Source organism: Psammomys obesus, unplaced genomic scaffold, assembly GCF_907164565.1.
Source record: "Psammomys obesus unplaced genomic scaffold, mPsaObe1.curated_primary_1811, whole genome shotgun sequence".
Taxonomy (NCBI): domain Eukaryota; kingdom Metazoa; phylum Chordata; class Mammalia; order Rodentia; family Muridae; genus Psammomys; species Psammomys obesus.
The window spans coordinates 36,599,914-36,622,406 of record NW_026596034.1 but is presented as its reverse complement, the minus strand read 5'-3'; the positions used below and the strand labels follow the sequence as shown (position 1 = coordinate 36,622,406).

Here is a 22,493-nt window from a genome sequence, read left to right as displayed (position 1 = left end):
TTTTACAGCCAGCCAACAGGTGACATTACTTGCTGAAGTCTTAAAAGGTTGCAGGGCCGCAGTCCTCAGACAGTCTTGGGGAGCCTGAGCAGGGACAGCTGTCCTTTCCAAAGCGCAGGTGACTCCCATAGAACAGATCAGGTGGCCCAAGGAACCGTGGGGCCAGAGACTGGATGCTGCCCTGACCAGGGTTTGAATGGACATGCAGGCACCTGTAGTCAACACTTGGCAATATTCAGGAACCCACATACTGTACCACTGGCAAGGCCAGGTCCAGGTCACTGCCCTGTCACAAGGGTGCAGCGGCCCTGCCCTCAACACAGGTCAGTTCTCACGCACACACAGGAGGGTTGGTACCAAGACGGAAACCTTCAGATTCTATTGGGCATATTTTCTTTTTAGGAATGAAGGACAATTCTCCCACTTTTGAGCCATTCTTTTGTCAGTTCTACAAAATTGCATGTAACTTTATAAATATTTTTAAAAGATATAGTTTTGTAAATATTTAATATTCTGCTAATTTGATTTTGAATTGTAAATGTCAAGTATTCTGTTTTTGGGGTTTTTATGTTTTATTATACTTTGTTAAAAAAGGAAAATTGTACATTTTTAGACTGTTTTTATGAGTAAATTTAATGTACGGAAAATAAAAATTTGAAAAAACTGAAGTGTTCGACATTCCCAGATCTCTTGTCACCTAGTGAGGCAGGACCCTTTCCAACTCAGGCCTCTTCTCTAGGTGAAGGAGGTTCTTCCTTCTCTCCTCCCATTCCTAGGGCTCCCAGCTTTGAACAGTGTCCTCACAGTACACACGCTTGGATGGGTTAAGGAGGTTTCAGCCGCACACTCTGACACTCGCAGAACTGTGGTATGGCCTGCCCTGCTCTTCAGGAAGGGAACCTGTAGCAGCAGTGCCTGAGACTGACTGATCAGTGTCTTTGCTGTGAGCTGCTGAGGCGGTGCTCTACCTGATGGCCTGTCTGCCACCCAGAGCCAGCTTCCTGGACTGCCCTGAGGGGACCCAGGAGCAGCTTTGCAGACCCAGCTGTCTGCTCTAAACTGAGGTTGGTCGTGCTGCCCCCTAGTGGCCCACACGGGCAAAATCTCCCACACCACATTCATCCCTGCTCTCACGGTTCGGGTGATGTGTGCCCTGATGGCAGATGGGTCAGCTATCCAGAGACCTTCAAAGCAGGAGCTGACGGCAAGGTGCTGGCCAAGGAGCGCAAGCTGTGCATCTCCCCTCCCCTCCCCCCCAGCAAGAGCAGCCCAGGCAGACTGCTGACACCACGAGACAGCTCCCAGGATAGGTTGAGTTTCAGTTGTGCCTTTATTCACTTAGTGCATCAAAGTGTACAGGCGTCCTATAAATGAAGCCACCCTCTGAGCAGCATTTTTTAAAGCAGTATTACAGGAATCCTTATTGATCGCACCATAGTTATAAAAACCAGGGATATAATAACACACAACCTGCACAGGACAAGGGCAGTGAGGCTTTACACAACGTAAAATAACGGAGAGTTAGCAATTGGACAGCTGCATGCAGGGAGGGGTGGGGGTGCCTGTAAGGAGCGAGGCTGGAAGGTGGCTAGATGGGCTTCCCTCCATGACAGCAGGCAGCTCTCTCACTCAGATTCTCAGACAAATGAGTGAGCAGGGTGGTCTGAATGTCCCAGTGGACCACATGCAGGAAGCAGTGACTTGCTTTAGTTGGAACTGGCCATAGATGTCCTCCAAGACCACGTGTCTCCTGATGCTGCTGTCTTCACAGCTGACGTGTTCTGACATGAAGTGGAAAAACCCCGACAGCTGCCTGACAACCAGCCTTTGAGCGATACACTAGCAAACAGCTGTAGCTGCGAGGCAAGTGCAGAGGCAGTTGAACTTCCAAGTCCAGCCTACCATTTGCTAGCTGCACCCAAGGCCGGCACCGGCACTGCACACCTCCCCGCTCCTCCGTGCAGGCATGGACCAGACAAAATCCAAACCAGGAGAAAAACAAACAAAAAACACTTTGCTCTGCAGTCTCTTAAGCTGGACCAGTCGACCCTGACCAAGGCTGGAACTGGCCTCGTGTCTGTGGCAACAGCTGCACAGCAGCGAGTGAGCTTGCCTGTGCTGCTGAGAGTGAACATGGCGGTGCAGCTGGGGGGGCAGGACCAGGTTCTTTGGAGTCATATCCTATATATCTGACCTGTTTGGGTAAAGCCAGAGGCCCCTGGGGACCTCCACTAGGCAACCTGTGCCAAGGGACTGTTTAGGGAGACTTCTCTACTGAGTTTCAAGCCCTTTTAGAGAAGACAACAGGTCCCAGGAAGAGACTGCCCCTGTTGCTGCTGTTCCATTTTAAGTCCCTACTGGGGAGAAAAATGTCAAAATAACTTGGTCTTTTTATTGGCAACTTAGGATGCAAAGTATTTTATTTTTAAACTTCTAAAGTTTGAACACAAGATAGCCTAGTTTAGATGAGTTTCCAAGCTGAATGCGCTTGCATGGAGCTCAGTTTCTGGCTGATAAACAGTTCCTAACACCCTAGGTGGGCGCCTACGTTCTGATCTGTGAGTGGTGAGCTGACCAGCTTCTGCTGGTGACGTCCCTTTTTTCCTTGGTAAGGGCTTAACAAACAATACGCATTGTTCTCGTCTTACACAGCCAGGGCTGTCCCGAATGTCTCCTGGGAGGCATACACCATGTACAGGAAGCCATCTTCATCTTTCTCACTCTCGTACACTTCAGAGATGGGCGTGGACACGCTCACCATGCTGTGCCCGTTCACCAGGAGGAAGAAGGCTTGATTGGCATTGAGCTGTAAGCGCCTTCTGTGGAGAGAAGACAGTGGGGAGACTGAGGTCTCATACTGTGTGCCAAACTTGGGTAACTAAAAAAGCCCACTGATGGCAAAGCCAAGCATGCCCACAGAGTTGTTCTCAGCTTGTTACAGGCCCCGGCGATGGCTGGAATCAGGGACTGGCTCTTTATCTAATGCCAGTTTAAAACTGTCATCCAAACAGCTACTAGTAGTCAAAATCTACAACTGGTCACAGCCTTTCGGCCTGCTGCAACTCTTGAGTCCACATTCTCTTACTAACTCCCACCGTCCAAACTTAAGTGTCTCCAACAGTTTACCAGGACGGCAGGATCACAAACTGGGGTCATCTGCAATCCACCACACCTAGCAATTGTAGTACTTTAAAAATTCACCCCCAGCAGGTGTGTCCCGCCCGCAGCCCCTCAGATGTGATGTCTTGAATATGCAGACTGCATTCACAGCTGTCCTGGGACATGCAGCTGCAGGCTGGATTAGAAAGAAGCAGAGGACCTAAAGCTGCCAAGATGGGTAAAGGAGAAATGTCACTCTAGGAAATAGGACAAGTGGCCAAATACCTAATTATCTTGATGAGCTCGCTCATGTTCACGTGATCAGGTACAAGGAACTTGGTTTTGTCCAGGACGGGCAGCTGCTTCTCACCCTTGTATCGTTCTATTATCACCTGCAGAGGCCAGAGACACTTAGAGCAGACACCCTCCCCACCCCCCATGCTGGGTGGCCCAGCTTGTGTCCTGCAGAGCCGGGCCTGACCCAGCCTTCTTTTCTCTTCCCCACAGTGCTCCTATGACCAGCACTGTCCCTGGCAAAATATGCACAGGAAATGTAACAGGGCCAGCAGGTACCCTTTTTGTTGTTTAAACTGTTTGTGCCAGGATTAATGCTGTATGCTACCACACCCGGCTACAGTTTTTTTTTTAAAAAAATCCCACACTGGAGCCCAGGATGGCCCTACCTACCTGTATCAGCCTTCTAAGCGCGAGGATTACAGACATACGCCTCATACCCACTGTGCTTGGCTCTAAGTTTTGTGGCTCATCAGATGGTTGTGAGCTGCCATGTGGGTGCTAGAACCAGACCCAGGTCCTCTGTGACAGCAACAAACGCTCTAAGCCACTGAGCATTTTTCTAGCCCCCAAAATAATTTTTTCAAAGCATATTTATTTATTATAATTTATTCACTTTATATGCTGATTATCTAGCTCTCTCCCTCCAAAATAATTTTTAAGAAATATTAAAAGCAGACTGGTGTGGTGGCGCACGCCTTTAGCCCCAGCACTTGGGAGGCAGGCTGCTATTTATGAGTCTGAGCCAGCCTGGTCTATAGAGTGTTCCAAAACAGCCAGAGTCACATAGAGACCCTATCCTAATAAAGAAACAAATAGAAAATAAAAAATAAAAGAAGTTAAACACCAGGCATGGATATGGGGCACATATTTGTAATCCCAGAATTTAGAGTCTGAGGCAGTGAACTGCCTTGAATTCAAGGATAACCTGGATGAGCCAGTCTCAAAAACAAGCCAAGCCAAAGAGCTGCTACAAGATCTGAACACTGATGAGCCTTAGAACCCCAAGTGCACCTTTTCCAGGTGCCACGGCCATCCACCTGAAGAACAGAAATCCATGCCTGGTCGCAGCATGGGGAGAGGGTTACCACCACATGCTGTGTCTGGAGGGAAGTGCTTGTCTGTACATGTCCCCTACACATGGTTCCTTCAAAGGCTGGTCTCAAGCTGGGGAGGTGGCTGGCTCAGAGGTTAAGAGCACCAGCTGCTTTTCAAAAGGTCCTGAGTTCCTAGCAACCACATGATGGCTCCCAACCATCTCTAATGAGATCTGGTGCCACTCTCTGGCGAGCAAGCACATATGCAGGCAGAACATTGTATACCCAATAAATAAATAAATCTTAAAGCTGCTAATCCCATCCCTGGAAAGACTGAGAGCTCCATCCAGTGGGCTGCTTAGACGCATGGCATCCACAGGAAATGCCAGTTGTGGGTGCCACATACCCGGGTCCCCGAGGCAGACCCCCCAGCAGCAGAGCACAGACCAGTGAAGGAACACGTGACCACGGTGCTGCTGGAGAGGAGTGGAAGTGGGGACTGCCCGCCAGGCTGGGCTGTGGACAGGTCCCAGCCCCTTGCTGGGAAGCCCCAGAGTGACACATCATGTAAGCATAGCTCCCTCTCCACTCCCTAACTTCTGCTCTCCCTTTAGGCTCGTATTTGGGAAGATGTATTGTTCATGGTAGAAGACAGGCTGGCTGCTCTAAAATAGGCCTCTGCCCTCAAGGTTTCCAGCCTGGAAGGCCTGGGAGCCACCAGACACTGTGGCCACCCTATTCTCAGCTAGGCCCCACTGGGCTAGCTCTCATGCTCGCTTCGTGTGATGAGAAGCTGAGCTTCTTCAAAGATCCTTCAGCTCCTATGGAAGGAAGCCACTTGGGTACCGCTGAGACCACAGCCCTGCAGGAAGCCGTGCGCAAACCCTGGCAGGCTCAGGCGCCTGTGCTTCCTGCAAGTAGGTCGGGCAGGCACTCCAAAGTGAAGGACTGTTTCAGCCCAGGAAAAGCTCCTCACAGGACCTGGCCCAGGAAGCACACTCTGGAGAAGGCCCACCCCAGGTGAGGAAGTGTCCAACCAGTGCAGAACAACATGCCCCGCCTCCCCCACCCTGCAGCAACAGTCCCAGCCCCTCCCTTATCAACTTCTTCCTTGCAGAAAAGAATGATGAACGGGGCTGGTGAGAAAACCACACCAGGACACACCTGCAGCAACTGGCTGGGGCTCCACTGGGACAGCTGACTCCCTAACAGAACTAGCGCAGCCACTTTGGGCGCTGGCCTGGCCATGCCTGACTCTAGTGAGATCCACAACCAGGGGACATGGAGTCTGGGGTGCTGATGGCTAGCTGGCGGTGAGTCCCCTCTGATCTATAAAGCAGCTGGGCCACCGTGGAGGACTACTGATTCCCACAGGAGCCACCCTCATCGCCTTAGTGGATTGCTGTTTAGCGGTGGCAAGCTCGGGCCCTAGGTTCAATCCCTGACACCAGAGAAAAGTAAAGAAAAAGCAAAAATGGTCTGGCCCACACGCCCCCTTTCCCCTTTGACATGCTCACGAGCAGCAAGCAGATGAGGAGGCATATGGTTAGTGGGTACACAAGCCCGAGAGTCTGGGGGGAGTCTGGTGGGATCACCCCCCCGAACTATCATCACAGCAAGAGAACCTACCGGGATTTTGGTGGGGTGCTGTTCGCGGATCAGGCGGACATCTTCCACTCTTTGTTCTACAAGAAAGGAAGCGACACAGTGACATCAGGGGCCATGCTGCCAGTCTCTGCAGCTGACTGTCCTGTGTTGAGGCAGGGCAGAGCAGTGACAGAGGCAGTCAGGGGAGCCAACAGCAATGACAGATCTATTAGCAGGGCCAGAGGGTAAAGCCCCCATTGCAAGGGGCTGCAAACCCAGATGTACAGCCACACGGAACAGGTTAACAGGTAACCTGGGGAAGGGGGGTGTCTCTCAATCTCCCTTCTGATTACTCCTATCACCCCAGTCAAGTATGTTTATTTTTCGGCTTGGGTAAACCAAGGACTGCTGCAATTTTCACCGAGCACTCCCAGTGTTGGAAGGAGAGGACTGGCGGTGACTGCTTTCCGAGACAGTCTACGATCCCAGGCTGCGTCAACTGGAGACCCTCTCGCCTGAGTTTTCCCAGAGCTGCAATTAGAGCTGTGCACCCGGGCTACCATGTGAAATGCTCTCAAAACACGGCCCCAAGATCGGAACACCATAATGTCTACTGGTGAATACTTTTCTGAGATGTCTCCTTTTGCATTGCTTGGTTTTTGAAACAGGGTCTTCTGCAGCACAGCCTGGCCTCAAACTCACCAGGTAGCTAAGGATGACCTTGACCTCCTTCTCAGCCTTTACCTCACAAGTGCCAGGGGGCCTGCAGCCACTATTATCTTCATTCTCAACACTGTACCAGGCTTCCTGCACTGCAGGCAGTGGTAGCTGGCTGTAACCGCTGGAGATGGCCTTGCCCTGCTCGCTCCTCTCAGGCACTGGCTGACCTCACAGCACCACTTCTCCCTGGCACCCACAGATGGGACAGGACCATCTACATTTGGCTTTCTGCCTCGGTCCAGAAGAACCCTCCACTGCACCCCCACGGAATACTCCAAGGTTTAGTCACTGCAATTAAGTCATTGTTACAAATTCTAGCTGCTTACGTACCTGGCATACATTCTATGCTTTGGGGCTGCAGCGCTGGCTCAGCAGTTGAGAGCAGCTCCTCTCCAAAAGGATTCAGGCTCAGTTCCCAGCACCCAGAGTGGCTCACAGCCATCTGCAACTCCCTTTTCTGGCCTCCATGAGCACAAGGCATGCATATGGTGCACAGACATACATGAAGGCAAAAGACCCATACACAGAGAATAAAAATGAAAAGCCTAATTCACAGTACCTCTAACCCCAGCTGGGGAAGCCCAAGGTCAGCGTGAACTACACCCTAAAACTTAAAAAGGTGCTCAGTGGTAGCACATACCTTTACTTAATCCTAGCATTCAGAAGGCAGAGGCAGGTCGATACGAATTTGAGGCCAGCCAGGTCAAGGCTATACATCAAAAAACACATCTCGAAAAACAACAAACAAACAAAAAGCCAGGCACCGTGGCACACACCTTTAATCCCAGAACTCAGGAGGCAGAGACACAAAGGTCTCTGTAAATTCAAGGCCAGCCCAGCCTACATAATGAGACCCTGTGTTTAAATCAACAACAACAACAAAAGCCCTTAGCCTAGCACGTAAGATGGAGCACTCAGAGCGGACGCTATTAAAGGTGGTAACTGGAGAAGAAATGGCAGGCCACGGGGCTCCACCAACAGAAACTACAGTGTCATTCTGATTTGTCCCAAAGGGAAAGACAGGAACAGCTGTCTTTATTAATGAAACAAGGGACAGAACTGATGGCCCGTAGGACCTGCTCTGCCCCTGCTGGCTGTGGGGAACCGGAACTGGGGGATGCCTGGAAGAGCTGGGATGCTCAGGCATGCTGGTGGCCTTTCAAAGCACACGGCTGTCCAGGGGCCAACATTTTGTACCAAAGCCTGCAATGACATGCTTATCAGGTCTCTCTGCAGACATCGGACCGGGCAACCAGAGACAGCTTCAGCATCTCCATGTTCCACAACCAGGCTTGTACAGAACATGACCAACAACCAAAGAAAAGCCACAACACGGCAGGGAACTGCTGGAGGACCAGCAAGGTCCAAGCCTGGACTCCTTTCCTTAAGCCTCTGGGAACCAAGAGTCCCAGATAAGAAGAGGGGAGACGTCTAAGGAAGTCTTGTGTTATTAGTGTTCTAGAAAAATAGATGCCACCCCCGCCCCCACTGCTCAGTTACATCCCTCACTTGGGCCCAGCCCTGAGTGATAGCTTAGATTCCTGAACTACCTAGGTGTTCTGTTTGTTTTGAGAGAAGGACAGCCTCACTATGTAGACCAGGCTGGCCTCAAACTCAGACTGGCCCGCCTCTGCCTCTCCAATGCTGGGATTAAAGGCATGGATCCCACCAGTTGGCAGCTTATGTTTGATGGGAATCTTGCTCTCCCTAGAGCTATTTATTTTGTCTCAGCACACAAACTTCCCAGGAAACACACCCAGTTCACTGAAGTTTAGGACCATCTAAAAAAATAAAAAGGGGAGGCAAACACTGGGTCACCACAGGGGGAGGGGGACAGTGAAGCCACTTTGCGAAGAGTGAACCCCAAAATCACTTGATCAGTTCTAACTTGAAATTGGTCGTGTCTAAAGCATCTGCAAGGGTGAACGGCCTCCAGGCAGTCTCAGTCCCCTTCCAGGGCTTGGGGATGATGGCTCCTTACTGGAAGTGTAAGAATTTATGACAGAAAGCTAATGGGATTCTACCACTAGGCGGATCCTGAGCGCCACTGCCCTAGGCCCCACCCAGGTTCTTCGGCTACAAAGGGTCTGTTTGGGATGAGCCCTACAGTAAGCACACCCTCGGTCTGGATTAGAGGACACTCCAGAGCTCCCATCGAAATAGCTCCAGACTCACTGGAGAAGACTGGTCTTGGCTTCCTCAAAGGGGCCTGTCTGTGCGGCAAACGCCTGAACTGTCAGTGCCCACAGCCAGGACCACGAAAGTCCCAAGCAAGGAAAGCCGCAGCCTTCAGATGCCCGCGCTTTCCTGGGAGAGAACGAAGGCGGACTCGGGGAAAACACGCCAAACCAGATGAAGCCTTGGAGGGCTCACCCCTCGGCCACTCTGGGGACCCGCGTCCCGGCTGGCCGCGCTCGCCTCGTTCTCCCCACCCTCGCTGCTTTCCTGAAGAGTGTCCCAGGATAACTAAAGACCACTATAAGCACGCAAAACAGCTGTTAAGTTTCCGTTCCGAGACAAAGGCCACCTCTCCTACACAAACGTCCCCAGGCGCCTGCGGGAGCGGAAGCGGCTGGGTGCTGCCCCAAGGGTTGGCGGGGCGCTCGGCCCACTAAGGACACAGCCCTGAGCACCGCGGCTGCGGTGCCCTCCGCCACCCGGGTCGGGTTTCCAGCCCCGCGGGGGACGCCGAGCCCACCGACGACAGACGGCCAGAGCCACGCGCCGGGCCCGGGCTACCCCGGGGGACTGGCCGGCGGGGAGCGCGAAGCCGAGGGAGGGAGAGGGAGACCCCACCGGCCTCGCCGCGACCCGGCCCCGCACGACACCCACCGTGATCCCGCCCTCCCGCCGTCCCGGCCCCGCCCGCCCTCCCACCCCCAGCCCCGGGCCCGCGGCGCGCACCGAAGCTCCGGCGCTGCTTGAAGGTCTTCTCGGACGGCATGGCGCGGGGGTCCCAGGGCGAGGATCTGGCTCCCGCGACGGCCGCTTCCCTTGTGTCTCCTCAGCCCGCAGCCGAGTCAGGTGACCCACGGCGCGTCCGTGAGGGCGGGACCGAGGGCCCCGACGGCCGCCATGATTGGCGTGGCGGAATCCTAGGCGGGGCGCCTGCGTGTCAGCGGCCAAGGGACAGTCCTCCTGCGCATGCGCCGGCTGCAGTGGGCGCTTCTTGGTAAGCGAGCATCTTTGTGTGCATCCCTGTGCTGGGTGCCGGTGTGGTGTGGACGAGCAGACCTAATTCCCCCTTAGCCCACGCATCTCCCCGCCCCTGCACCTCTGGTGTTTGTTGTTGTTTGTTTTTTGTTTTTCGAGACAAGGTTTTTCTTGACTGTCCTGGAATGTCTTTGTAGACCAGGGTGGCCTCGAACTCACAGAGATAAACGCCTGCCTCTGCCTTCCATAGTGCTGGGATTACAGGTGTGCGCCACCGCACCCGGCTTCGCCTCTGTTTTTGACATTCCTAAATTCCCCAAAAAGGCTGACTTGAGGGTTTGCCTGCTTAATCTTTATGTTTATGGCTCCAAGACGTCAGGAGACTTCTTGATGAATCTGATCTTGTGGCCCCTTCCCCTGCGGGTCCTGTGTGGCCACTAACACAAATAGATACCCCTACATTGAACTTGCAGAAAAGCAAGGTCTCAGGAGTTACAGACTTGTTGCTGGAGGGCAAGGTCATTTATTAGGTGTTCTAGCAAAAAAGAAAAATGACGACTCCACCTAGTCATGCCCACTTTCCCTTCCTATAACAGCCCTTCTGTGTACCGGAGCTTCTGAGCATGGAGTCTGTGGGCAGGGCTCACCTAGACTTCCCAGGGTGCCAGCCTCATTTCCTTTCCGCCACCTCTCCTCTCAAGCTTCTGATATGTGTGAGCAATCAGACTGGGTCCAGGAGCACCAGCAGAGGCCCGATCCAGCTAGGATCCACCTTGAAAACTCCAGAAGGACAATTCTGTCTGGAGACCTTTATCTCATCGGTCCCTTCCGTAACATACTTCCACCTCAGGTGACCCCCGGGTGGCTTTATCACAGGTCTGTTCCCACTTTGATCCCTGCTGACTGCCTCACTGTTGTGCCTGGCTCCTCAGCCATGGCTGCCTCCAGTCTGGGACAGCTTTCAATCCCATGGGGCCCTCAGTGTGTCAGCCAGTCTTAGCACTTTCTTTAAAGCATCAGGCTCCCTGTGAGAGGCAACACTGCCATGCAACTTCAGTTTGTAAGAGCTGGTGAGAGGTATAGAGTGCAAACCAACAGTGTTGAGCAGCCAACACCCACCTCTGCGTGCAATGCCGCGTCTGTGCCAGCTTGTGTCCTTGTATCTCTACTGCCTGGCACTGCACTAGCCCTGCACGGCAGACTTCCTCCTTTGACTTTGGAAGCAACCCCCTTTACCTGCTGTTTGCCAAAGGGATTGAGGGTACAGGAACATCCAAAACATATTAACGAGTGTTTGTGTTTGTTTGTTTCCTTGCTTGGCCTTGTTGTTCCCTTGAGGGCTGTGTTTTGTATGAAACACCTGGCCTGAGGCAAAAGAGAGCAGACTGAAAGTCAAAAGGGAAGCCATGTCTGGTGGCTCAAGGCACCCTGGAGGCTGAAGTGGGAGTATCTGAAACTCAAGGTCAAGTTGGGGGCTCAGCCCTTTAATCCCAGCACCAGGAGGGGAGAAACAGTCTGGTCTCTACAAAGGCAGCCTGTTCTACAAAGCAGGTTCCTACACAGTGAGAACCTGTCTACAAAAAAGGGGGGGGGGTGAGGTGGGGGACTAATGGCATGCTTCAGTGGGTAAGAGCACTGGCTGCTCTTGCTGAGGACCCAGAACCCACACTGCAGCTCCAGGGGATCTGACACCCTCTTCTAGCTTCCTCAGGCACCATGCACCCACATGGTGCTCTGGCAAACACTCCTACACACAAAATAAAAATCTTTAAAACAACCCACCAAACAATAATAGTCCAAAGCCAGCCTCAGCTACTTGATAAACCCCCAGTTCCTCTCTTTGAGACAGGGTCTCTCTATGAATCCCTGACCTGGAACTCACTCTATAAACCTCCTGACCTTGAACTCACAGAGATCCATGTGCCTCTGCCTCCAGAGGGCTGGGATTGAAAGTGTGAGCCTTCCTACCCCACCCATTATAGCCCTATCTCAAAAGATAAACAAGAAGAATGCAGTCAGCCTAGCTAAAATTGATGGCTCAAACCTAAATTGAAAGTGGGATGAGCTGGGCGTGATGGCCCTTGATCCAGCACCCAGGAGGCAGAGACAGGCAGATCTGCTGAGTTCCAGGACAGCCAGAGTTTTACAATGAGACCTTCCACAAAAAAACCTCCAAAAAAACTTCCAAAAACAAAAAAACAGGGAACATAGAGCCATATCTTTCAACAGGCTGCTTCAACTAGCACAGAAAGCTCTTCTGCTTTTAGCCCTTTCCAAGCTAGTCTGGTGTTAGCTAGTCAGTTTCCTATTGTCTGTCCACACTTGCGCAGGAAAGTGATCTTGAAACGGCCAGTGTAGCACTGCTGGTTTAGTGTAGTTTTCGTTTGTTTGTTTTTGATGCTTTCTTTAGCCTTTCTCAAGCTATGAAACTCATCTCCTGCACCTGGCCCAGGAAAACACAGTACTGATTTGTAGAATGAACTGTTGCCTGACCTCAGAACAGAAACCAAAGCAAATTAAAATCTTCAAGGCCCAGGGGATGGCACCAAGTGGTATAGTGTTCTCTGTGTAAGACTCTGGGTTTGAGTTCTAAAACACAAAACAACAACAACAGCAACAACAAAACCCTTCTGGTTGTAGCTTTGTTCTCTAACAATAGGGGCTGCTTACTTTTCCGGGTGTTTGTGACAGTAAGCCTTGCATGCTGAGGCTGTATTAATTGCTACTGTGTATGAAGTGTGTGTGTGTGTGTGTGTGTGTGTGTGTGTGTGTGTGTGTTTTGCTGGGCAGTGATATTGCACATGTCTTTAATCCCAGCACTTGGGAGGCAGAGGCAGGTGGATTTCTGAGTTCAAGGCCAGCTTGGACTACAGAGTGAGAAGGAAGAAAGAAAGAAAAGAAAGAAAGAGTGAGAAAGAGCAAGAAAGAGAGAGAGAAAAAGAAAAGAAGGAAGGAAGAAAGAGAGAAAGAGAAAGAAAGGAAGGAAGAAAGAACAAAAGAGGGAGGGAGGAAGGAAGGAAGAAAGGAAGGAAGGAAGAAAGAAAGAAAGAAAGAAAGAAAGAAAGGAAGGAAGGAAAAAAGACGGGTTTTGGGTTGCTGAACTGCACAAAATGTAAGGAAAGAAAAGGTCATATCTGGCTTGTGGAAAGGGGGAGAGGGAAAGAAGGATATTTGCCTTCCCCAGGCAACCCCAGAACCCCAGGATTCTCTCTTATCAACAAAGATTTGCAGAAGTGATGGCCAGGGTTGCTCTTTGGTTTTGCAATGCTGATCTTACACCTTTGAAAGCTCCTTTGAGCCTCCCCAAATTCTCACTGCAGTGACTCTAGAACCATATAACCCAACACTGTGAGAAGAAAACAAACCAAAAGAGGGGTGGGGGATGGGGGCGGGTAGTGGTGCTTTACAAGTCTTGCCTTCCCTAGGAGAAAGGCAGTTTATACCCACAGTACAGGTTCTATTCAGACCACGTTAAGTTTTCTTCACATACAAACACAAGAAGCCAGCTCATGGATTTGCAAACAGGAATGTGCCTGAGAGCACAACTGACTCTCTTTGGTTTTTCTTTAGTATTGCAAGGAGTTGGGCCAGGGCCTGGTACCTGCTAGGCAAGTAAGCCAGCACCCTCAGTGCCTGCCTAGCTTCCAAAAGACCTCGAGCTTTATCCCCAATCAAAACCCAAACAAAAGATGCATGGTTTATATAATACATTGAGCATGATTTATTTTTAATATTTATTTTTATGTATTAAAATATTTATTTTAATTTTTATCTGAATGTATTTCTGTACATCGTGTGTGTGTAGCACCCACAGAAGCTGGCATTGGATCCTCTGGAACTGGAGTTACAGACTGTGAGCTGCCATGTGGGTTCCGGCAACTGAACCTTAACTGAACTGATGCTCTTAACCCCTGAGACATCGTTCAAGCCCCACAGTATAATCTATTTTTAATAAGTAATATGATTCTTCCCCCTGAGATTGTCCACATACAGAAAAGCAAGAACGCAGACTTTTTATAGATTTATTGTTTACTCAGAGAATTTCTCGGGCTTTTAAATTTAACTACTAACTGGGTGTGGTGGGGCACACCTTTAAGCTCAGCACTCTGGAAGCAGAGGCAGGAGGATCTTTTGTGAGTTCCAGGCCATTCTGCTCAACCTAAGGAGCCTTTGTGTAGACATAAGAAGTAAAAACAAGCGTATCAACCAAACTGCTTCTTCTTGAACCCAAGCAGTGGCACTTTGAAAGTTTCCGACCCCACTGCTAGTTCGTACAAGTAGGTGAATGACAAAACATCTGGAAACCAACGTTTGTTCCCAGGGAGGAACCTAGACTGGAACCTGAGCACTGCGGAACACGGAAAGCCGGGAGCCAGAACACCAGAAGCCGGCGGACGCTTCCGCCCGCAGCGCAGAGCCGCGATGCCACACTCAACATGGAGAACGCGGGGTGCCGAGCGCTCTCAGGGCTGCGGAGCCAGCGCACGCCCCGCCCCGCCAACATGTCTTTCTGATTGGATGAAGCCGGCCATCGGCTTTGTTGTCTGGGAAGCTATTGACTAGTTATGCAGTCAATCTTAGCGTCACCTGTTCTTTAGAACAAGTAAACAAGAATTGCTCAAGAGCGTCTAGGGGAGTGGGGCGGCTTGTCCCGGGGGCGACGGTGGCCTCGGAGCGTCTAGGTCAAGTCTGCGGTGTCGCTCAGTGCTTACTCGCCGCGGGGCCGTTGAGGCTTGCAAGGTGGCTACGCGTCAGCTCCATCCCGACGCCTTGTGCTGGGCCTTTCCCGCACTTTTCTACCACTACACTTGTGCATCTGACTCCTGGCATGGGCTATGTTTTTATGTAGCTCAAAGGGCTCATACTGTAGCCCAGATTGGCCTCGAACTCATTTCTCACCCGCTGCTTCAGCCTTCTGGGTGCTGAGATTGCAGGCATAGGCATGAGCCACCGTGATTACCCGAAGTCGACTTGTTTTTTTGAAACTCTATTTCATGTACTCTAGGCTTGACTTCCAGTGTAGCCAATGGTAAACTCCTCCTGATTCATCAATCTCCACCTTCCCAGTGTTGGGATTACAGCTCTCTCTCGCTCTCTCTCATCTTTACAGGCAACCCACTGAAAAATACAGTTTTCTTTTTATTTCCTCTCACTAACACATCACTGTTGCAATCCTGGTTACTCTTCCTTTGGGTAGGAATTCAAGACTGCAAAAGCATCTTAAGGGCCTGTAGCCACTGCTGGTGTCTTTTGCCATCTCCCCACAATCTGTGCCAGAGTCTACACTGCTCTTTCTCCTTCCTGGCCAGGACCCATTGGTTGCTTGTGTCTGGTGGTGGGCAACCTTGCAATGCCTGCGTTCTGCCCTTCGGTCACTTCCCTTACTCTTCCCTCTCGTTTCTTTCCACAGGCTTCATCCCCTTCTGGGTTCCCTTTCTACTTTTATGTCCAAGAACACACACATTTAAATCTAGGGTCCACATATGAGAGATTCTTTCTGAATCTGGCTTGTGTCTCTTGATAGACCTACCTCCAGTTCCATCCATTTTCCTGCAAACGCCATAATTTTGTTAATCTTTACAGCTAAATGGAATTCCATTGTGGCTCTGTGGCATGTGGACATGGCCTCCGAGGAGTCCTTCCCTTTGGGTGTGCACCCAGGAGTGGCATAGCTAGAGATAGTTCTGGTTTTAGATTTTTGGAGGAACCTTGATAATGATTTCATAGCATCTGCACCAGTTTCTATTTCCAGTAGCACTATGAAGAGTCCCACAATTTCCTTCCTTCCTTCCTTCCTTCCTTCCTTCCTTCCTTCCTTCCTTCCTTCCTTCCTTCCTTCCTTCCTTTTTTTTCTGAGACAGGGTTTCTCTTTGTTAGCCTTGGCTCTCCTGGACTAACTTTGAGGACCAGGCTGGCCTTGAAACTCATTCACAGCGATCTGCCTGCCTCTGCCTCCCAAACTGCTGGGACTACAGGAGAGCACTACCTTGCCTGGCCTCACCATTTTTTTTTCTTTCAAATGCCCCCCTTTTTATCAGAAGGTTTGTAAGAGGAACTTGGTTATATGTAGAGCTAGCTATGCAACAGAGATTGATAAACTTCATGTACTATTTAACTTTCACTTGCGCACATCAAATGCTAAACCAAAACAAAATGTGTTTGTGGAGCACGTAACCTAATCTTTCGTATTTATCAGCATGCCACGCTGTACTGCAAGCCTGAGCTGGCTTCCCAAAACACGACTTTTAGCATTGCATCATCCTCCATGGCCTGGATTCATCTCCTGTTTCATCTTCTGCTCAGATTCCAGTCTGGCCTGAGCCTTCCTTCCATCCTCTCTGTCTGCTCAGCCTCTGATTCCTGGCAGGCCTTTGCTCTCCTGTCTTCCAAAAAGCCACTGCCTGGCTCAGCTTTCAGCTTGCTTAGCTGAGTTAGTACTTAGCAAGTACCTGCCCATTCTTTCTAGAACGGTCTACCTTTTGTGTTTTTTTTTCCCCAATAACTTCATTTCTTTATACCTGTATATATTCTTTATGTTTTATATCCTTTGTAATTTTTGTAATTTTCTCTCTCTTTTTTTTTTTTTAAACAGGTCTCACTTCTGCCTCCCAAGTGCTGGGATTAAAGGTGTGCACCACTTCAGAGGCCTGTTTTCTATGTTGGGGATTGGAGTCAAGGTCTATGCACTTTCTGTAATCACAAATCCTGCTTCACCAAAGATCCCTTTCTTTTAGCATCCCAACAGATACAGTTTCCTTAAGCATTTCTATTCACTGACTTGCAGAATAACGTATGCTGTGTAGATTTGAGTCTGTGTATCATTTATTTATTTATTTGAGACAGGCTGTCTCTGTGTAGCCCTGGCCCTCTTGGAACTCTGTAGAGCAGGCTGGTGTTGGCCTTCAGTTCACAGAGAGCCTTGTCTGTTACCATTTAGTTGCTGAGTTCCAGAAGTCACACTGTGAACATACGCACAATTATTTTTCTAAAGGGGAAAACTTAATCAAATTATTTGATGTTTTAATAAGCTCTCAGCTCCTCTAGGGAAAGCTGTGCTGCATTAAGCCTTTTCAGTCCAGCTCCTCTTATTGACATTGTGGGGGGGGGGGTGGACTGTGGACTTGTTGATCTTTCTTTCTTTCTTCCTTCCTTCCTTTCTTTCTTTCTTTTTCTTTCTTTCTTTCTTTCTTTCTTTCTTTCTTTCTTTCTTTCTTCCTTTCTCTTTCTTCCTTTCTTTCTTCTTTCTTTCTTCCTTCCTTCCTTCCTTCCTTCCTTCCTTCCTTCCTTCCTTTCTTTCTTTCTTTCTTTCTTTCTTTCTTTTCTCTCTTTCGTGTTTTTGTTTTCAAGACAGGGTTTCTCTGTGTACTACTGGCTGTCCTGGACTCACTTTGTAGACCAGGCTGGCCTCGAACTCGGCGTGCGCCACTGTGCTCGGCTTTGTGAATATTTCTTGAGACAGACTGTCACCTGGAGCCCAGTGAGTTGCCTGCCTGAGCTTCTGTTACGGGTCTGGGGTTGCTCAGACATTAGCCATGACCACGAATCAATTTTAATAAGAGGAGGCTTTTTATTTCTGGCACTGGACTGATTGGAGTCAGATCTGCACCTGAGGCTTATAAAGGCAAAAATCGTAAGAGCACATGTATTCTGTCTACATGTAGACAGGGTCTAATTTTGACATATATGTTTTGCAGGTGTTGTTTTTTTTTTTTGTTTTTGTTTTTGTTTTTTTGAGACAGGGTTTCTCCGTGTAGCCTTGACTGTTCTGGACTTGCTTTGTAGACCAGGCTGGCCTCAACTCACAGTGATCCACGGAGTCATCTTTAGAGCAGAGTAAACAAGTTTGGTTAGAAAAGCAGAAATGGCAGTTAGTTTATGACTGGTTTCATTTATTTATTTAATTATTTTGGTTTGATTTTTCAAGACAGGTTTTCTCCGTATCTATCCCTGGCTGTCCTGGCACGCACTCTGTAGACCAGGCTGGTCTCAGACTTGCAGGGATCCACCTGCCCCTGCCTCTGCCTCCCAAGCACTGGGATCAAAGTCGTGCCTCACCATGCCTGGCTATGACCCGCTGTGCGTTCTTGCTGGAACAGCAACATTTTCAAGATGGGTCAATTTAAGAAAACTCTTTGCTGGGCCACACCTCTAAACCCAGGGCTGTGGAGGCAGAGGCAGGTAGATCCCTGACCTTCACACCAGCCTATTTTGCAGAGCAAGTTAGGGACAGCCATGGCCACACAGAGATACCCTGTCTTGAAAAACAAACAAACAAAACAAACAATAATAGTCTTCAGTGTCTGGGGGAAAAGCAAAGTTCTAAGCCTGTACAAGCTAGGGCTTTACATGTTAGAGGCATGTTTTGCTTTTCTAAACTTGGAATGTTAAGTATCTCTCTTCCCAGGGTCTGGGTTACAGGAGCTTACACCCCCCCCCCCCCCCCCCAGCCGGCTTTGTTTTTTATTTCGGACAGACCAAGATGTAAACAGAGCAAGTGTCACGCTTTGGAAGGAAGGGTGCGCGCGCAGAGCAGTGGTGCCCAGTCTAGCCCAGCAGCTGCAAAGGCTGACGCAACCAGGAGCACCTTCCGTCCCCTGCCGGCCTGGGGTTCCTCATTCTTCAGCGTGACGCCTTGTTTGTTTTCATTTCAGGGACTCGGAGAGCAAACACGCCTTCCCCACGTGCTGCCCCGCCCAGAGGTGTTTCCAATAACCCTTAACCTTTGCTCAGGGATAACGTGCGTCCCCTGGGGACAACACGGCAGGAGCCTTCCTAGAAGGGGTGGTTTTGAAGCTGGGCGGAGAGTGTGGGGTCCGGGTAGACTGGTAACCTTGGTCTCCAGGGGACAGCCCTGCTTCCGAACCGTCCCCCAGGGTAGCCAGTGAGGAGGTGGACAGGAATGGAGGCGGCCCAGAAGCTCGGGCCAGGATGCCTGTGACGTGCGGAGGAGTCAGCGAGGTCAGGAATACTTTCCAGTAAGTGAGCAACACCGAACGCGCTGGCGTTTTGTTTATGTGCTAGCACGCAGAACAGCGCCCGTGAAGCACGCGGGCCGATGAATCCGGTCTCAGGGGTCAGTGTATCGTGGGCCCTGGCTCTCAGAGCTGCCCATGAAATGCTGGGCATGAGGGTTCAGCTTCGAGTGGACACTGCAGGGTCCAGCCACATGCTCACACGAAGCTTGCCCTCCCCATGGGCCTCAACACCGGATGAAGAGGCATCTTGTGCTCAGACACACTCTTACACGATGCTCATATTATTACGGAATTTACATCCATCTATCTATCTATCTATCTATCTATCTATCTATCTATCATCTATCTATTTATTTTTGACATGAAATCGTGCTGTGTAGCTCAGGCTGTCCTGAAAGTCCCCATCCTCCTGCCTCATCTACCTAAGGACTAGGGTAACAGGTCACCAAATGGAGCCTTTGCTTAACGTGGTTAGTCAAATCAGTTAATGGATTGGGCAGTATCTGTTCGCGCGCGCGCGCGTGTGTGTGTGTGTGTGGGGGGGTGAGAACAGTATATGGATGAGCCACAACGGGGCACAGGTCCGAGATAACCAGAACCTCACCTTGGCTCTTTTGAGACAGGGTCTAATGTAGCCCAGGCTGGTCTCAAAATCACCAAGTAGCCAAGGGTGACCCTGATATTCTGATCCTCCTGCCTCTGTCCACGGTCCTCAAATTGGGATTAGAGGCCAGCATGCAAACGGCTAATTTTAAAAAAGTTATATAGTCATACAGGGTCATGAAACAGAGTGCTGCGGAGGAGTCACCCTTTCCAGAAAGGGAAGTTTCTAGATTTTTGTGCTGCGCAGGGAGACGCGAGCTGGAGAGCAGGTTGGGGACACCAGGAACTCCTACGTCCCTGAGCACCAGACCTTTCTTCTGCAACCAAGGCAACATCCGGGACCAGTTAGTTTCGGCCCAGCGTTGCTAGGAGACGGTAGCTGCGAAGCCGCCACCTGTGCAAAGGCCCTGGCAGCGGGACGGCTGTTAAGGAGCCTCGTTAGCGCAGTAGGTAGCGCGTCAGTCTCATAATCTGAAGGTCGTGAGTTCGATCCTCACACGGGGCATCCTGCAGCTTTTTGCCTTTACCTGGATCCTCTGCCGCAAACGGGGTCAGTGGAGGGATTTGTGGGGAGGGTGTGGTCATGCCTAGGGCGGGGCTTTGCGGAGTTGAGCCCTGCCAACCTTTTCTTTTAGCGAGCGGCCCAACGCTCTGGGGCGGAACCTGGAAATAGGGTGTGGTGACATCCAAGGGCCAGGGCCGCGGAGGGGCGTGACCACACGCGGGGCGGGGCGGGGCCCCAGCTCATGGGGCGGGGCGAAGCCTCTGGGTGGGGCTTGAAGCGAGGTTGTGGGCAAGTCGAGGGGCGGGGCCTATCTCCCTCTCGGGGCGGGGCAAAGGTCCGCGGAGGGTCTGGAAGGGGGCCCTTGGGTCAGAGGGCGTGGTCACGTTCGGGGCGGAGCTTGAGGCTCCGGCAGGCGCGTCTCCGGCCGTCTCGCCGCCTGCGCAGTGCGCTGTGCGTGCGCGCTCGCGTGCGCGCGTCCGCGGTGGTGGCGGGCATGGCGGTGTGCGCTCGGCTCTGCGGCGTGGGCCCCGCGCGCGGGTGCCGCCGCCGCCAGCAGCGCCGCGGCCCTGCCGAGACGGCCGCGGCGGACAGCGAGGCGGACACTGACCCCGAGGAGGAGCGCATCGAGGCGGGGCCGGCGCGCTGCTCCCTGCTGGAGCTCCCGCCGGAGCTGCTGGTGGAGATCTTCGCCTCGCTGCCCGGCACCGACCTGCCCAGCCTGGCGCAGGTCTGCAGCAGGTTCCGCCGCATCCTGCACACGGACACCATCTGGAGACGGCGCTGCCGCGAGGGTGAGCGGGGGCATCCCATATCGCGGGCGCTCGGCCGAGGCAGGAGCGTGGTGCGGAGTTCCAAACCAGGCCAGGCTGCGGAGTGAGACTCCGAGAAAACCAGATAATCGAAAGGCCTGGTCTGCAGAGTGAGACTTAAAAATCCCAACCCCCACCAACAAATAAAGCCGAAACAACAGCAACAAAACAAACCAAAACCAAACCAAACCTACAGCCCACCTACCCACAAGAATGAGGACGCAAAAGCGGTCGGAGTCCCGTTAGGAAGGCCTCCCTTTCATGTCCACACAGCAGGGTACTCTCAGCCCGAGTATTGATGCGAGTCCTAGAGCCTCGCAGCTGAAGGGGTTCCGCTGCCGGCTTGCCACACCGGCTAGTCTCCTGCCGGAGGGCTTCAGCGGTTTCTGTCTCCTGGCCACAGCACTCTGAAGACATTTGTGCATTTGTAGAAATCCATTTACATCTACCTTCTGGATCCTCTGAGGGCCTGTGCTTCCCGGAGTGGGGTTTTGGGATGGTAGGCTGTGTGAGAAAAGCGATTTCCCCAGGTCCTCCCCTATAGAAGGGTCCTTTTACCTTTGCTGTGTAATTTCATGGTTGACACCAGAGTTCTGGCCTGGCTCCACTTACCCGCTGTGGGATGTTGGGCAGATTACCCAAGTCTGCGTGGGAGCATTTGGTGGTGCCCCTCCTGAGGGGTGACTTGGGGGCTTTTACCATGAGAAGCGTGCAGAGCCCTCATTCTTGAGCATGGCTGTGTGGCATGCCCGTTGGCCCATGTGAATTGTCATAGCTGTCTTTTGTCTTATTTTCTCTGGTGAGAATCCTCATTAGAAACCTTTAGTCACATAGGACCCGGTAAGTTTGTTTTCGGTTTCTCTCAGAGCACTGCCTTTTTTTTTTTTTTTTTTTACAAATAACTTCTTTTGTTTATTATTACTGTGTGCATGAAATGTGGATGTGTCAGAGGAGACCCTTGAATACGGTTCCTCACCCTTTGGCGACCGGCAGCCATGCAGTTACTTCGTTGCCGCTTCATAACTAATTTCGCCACTGTTATGAATCGTAATATAAATATCTGTTCTCCAGTAGTCTGGGGTGATCCCTGTGAGAGGGCGGTGCCCCACAGGTTGAGAACCTCTGCTCTTTGGGCTCCAGGGATGGAACTCAGGTTGCTGGCCTGTGCAGCAAGTGGCTTTACCTGCTGAGCTGACTGGCTTTTTACCTGATGTTTATTTAGCGTGTGTACCTGTGACACTCAGCTCCCGAACAGAAATGGACAGCGCCCCATTGCCAGTGTGGAGAGCAGTGGGGACAGGTTGGAAGGGTCTCCTCTACACTTGATCTTAGCCAAAAGGCCAAGAAATGAGGGGAGGGTCTCTTGTAGTCCTCTCTCCTACTGCTTCAGCTCTCAGGGACTCCAGAGCTTCGAATGGAGAGTGAACCAGTTCACCTACACCAGAATTCCAGTTTTGAGAAATTAAAGGCATGAGAACCAAAAGTCCCCAGAGTGTTGATGTTCTATGTGTGAGCCACCTCATCTAATATTTAAAAAAAAAAAAAAAAAAAGATTTTATTAGTTAGTGTGTGTGTGTGTGTGTGTGTGTAGAAGCCGAATGTGCTTCTAACTAACTGCTGAGCAGTCTCTGCAGCCTTACACCCAGCATTTTTTTTTTTTCTTTGTCTTTGATTTGTGGGGTCTGTTTTCTAGACAGGGTTTGTCTGTGTC

General features: G+C 51.1%; 2 protein-coding genes and 1 non-coding gene across 5 annotated transcripts in view; 2 read left to right on the top strand and 1 right to left on the bottom strand.

Annotated features, from left to right (window-relative positions):
- Positions 1-1,311: 1,311 nt before the first annotated feature.
- Positions 1,312-9,763, bottom strand: Map1lc3b (microtubule associated protein 1 light chain 3 beta). Of its 2 annotated transcripts, none has more exons than XM_055621505.1 (4): positions 9,642-9,763; positions 6,060-6,115; positions 3,385-3,491; positions 1,312-2,816 (listed from the first exon to the last, which is right to left on the bottom strand). In XM_055621505.1, exons 1-4 carry the CDS (start codon positions 9,679-9,681, stop codon positions 2,645-2,647), a joined length of 375 nt encoding a protein of 124 aa, XP_055477480.1. In that variant the 5' UTR covers positions 9,682-9,763; the 3' UTR covers positions 1,312-2,644. The 2 variants fall into 2 exon arrangements, with proteins under 2 accessions (XP_055477480.1, XP_055477479.1); XM_055621504.1 differs by having other exon boundaries at positions 1,312-2,819; positions 9,642-9,760.
- A 10,137-nt stretch (positions 9,764-19,900) lies between these two features.
- Trnam-cau (transfer RNA methionine (anticodon CAU)) lies at positions 19,901-19,973 on the top strand. Its single transcript has one exon. It is a non-coding gene; the product is annotated as a tRNA-Met (tRNA).
- A 446-nt stretch (positions 19,974-20,419) lies between these two features.
- Fbxo31 (F-box protein 31) overlaps positions 20,420-22,493 on the top strand; it is a 30,717-nt gene continuing 28,643 nt past the window's right edge. For both annotated transcript variants that reach the window (XM_055620912.1, XM_055620913.1), the window contains exon 1: positions 20,420-20,764. In XM_055620912.1, coding sequence (XP_055476887.1) covers positions 20,467-20,764 — 298 coding nt within the window. In that variant the 5' untranslated portion in view covers positions 20,420-20,466. The remainder of the gene's footprint in view (positions 20,765-22,493) is intronic.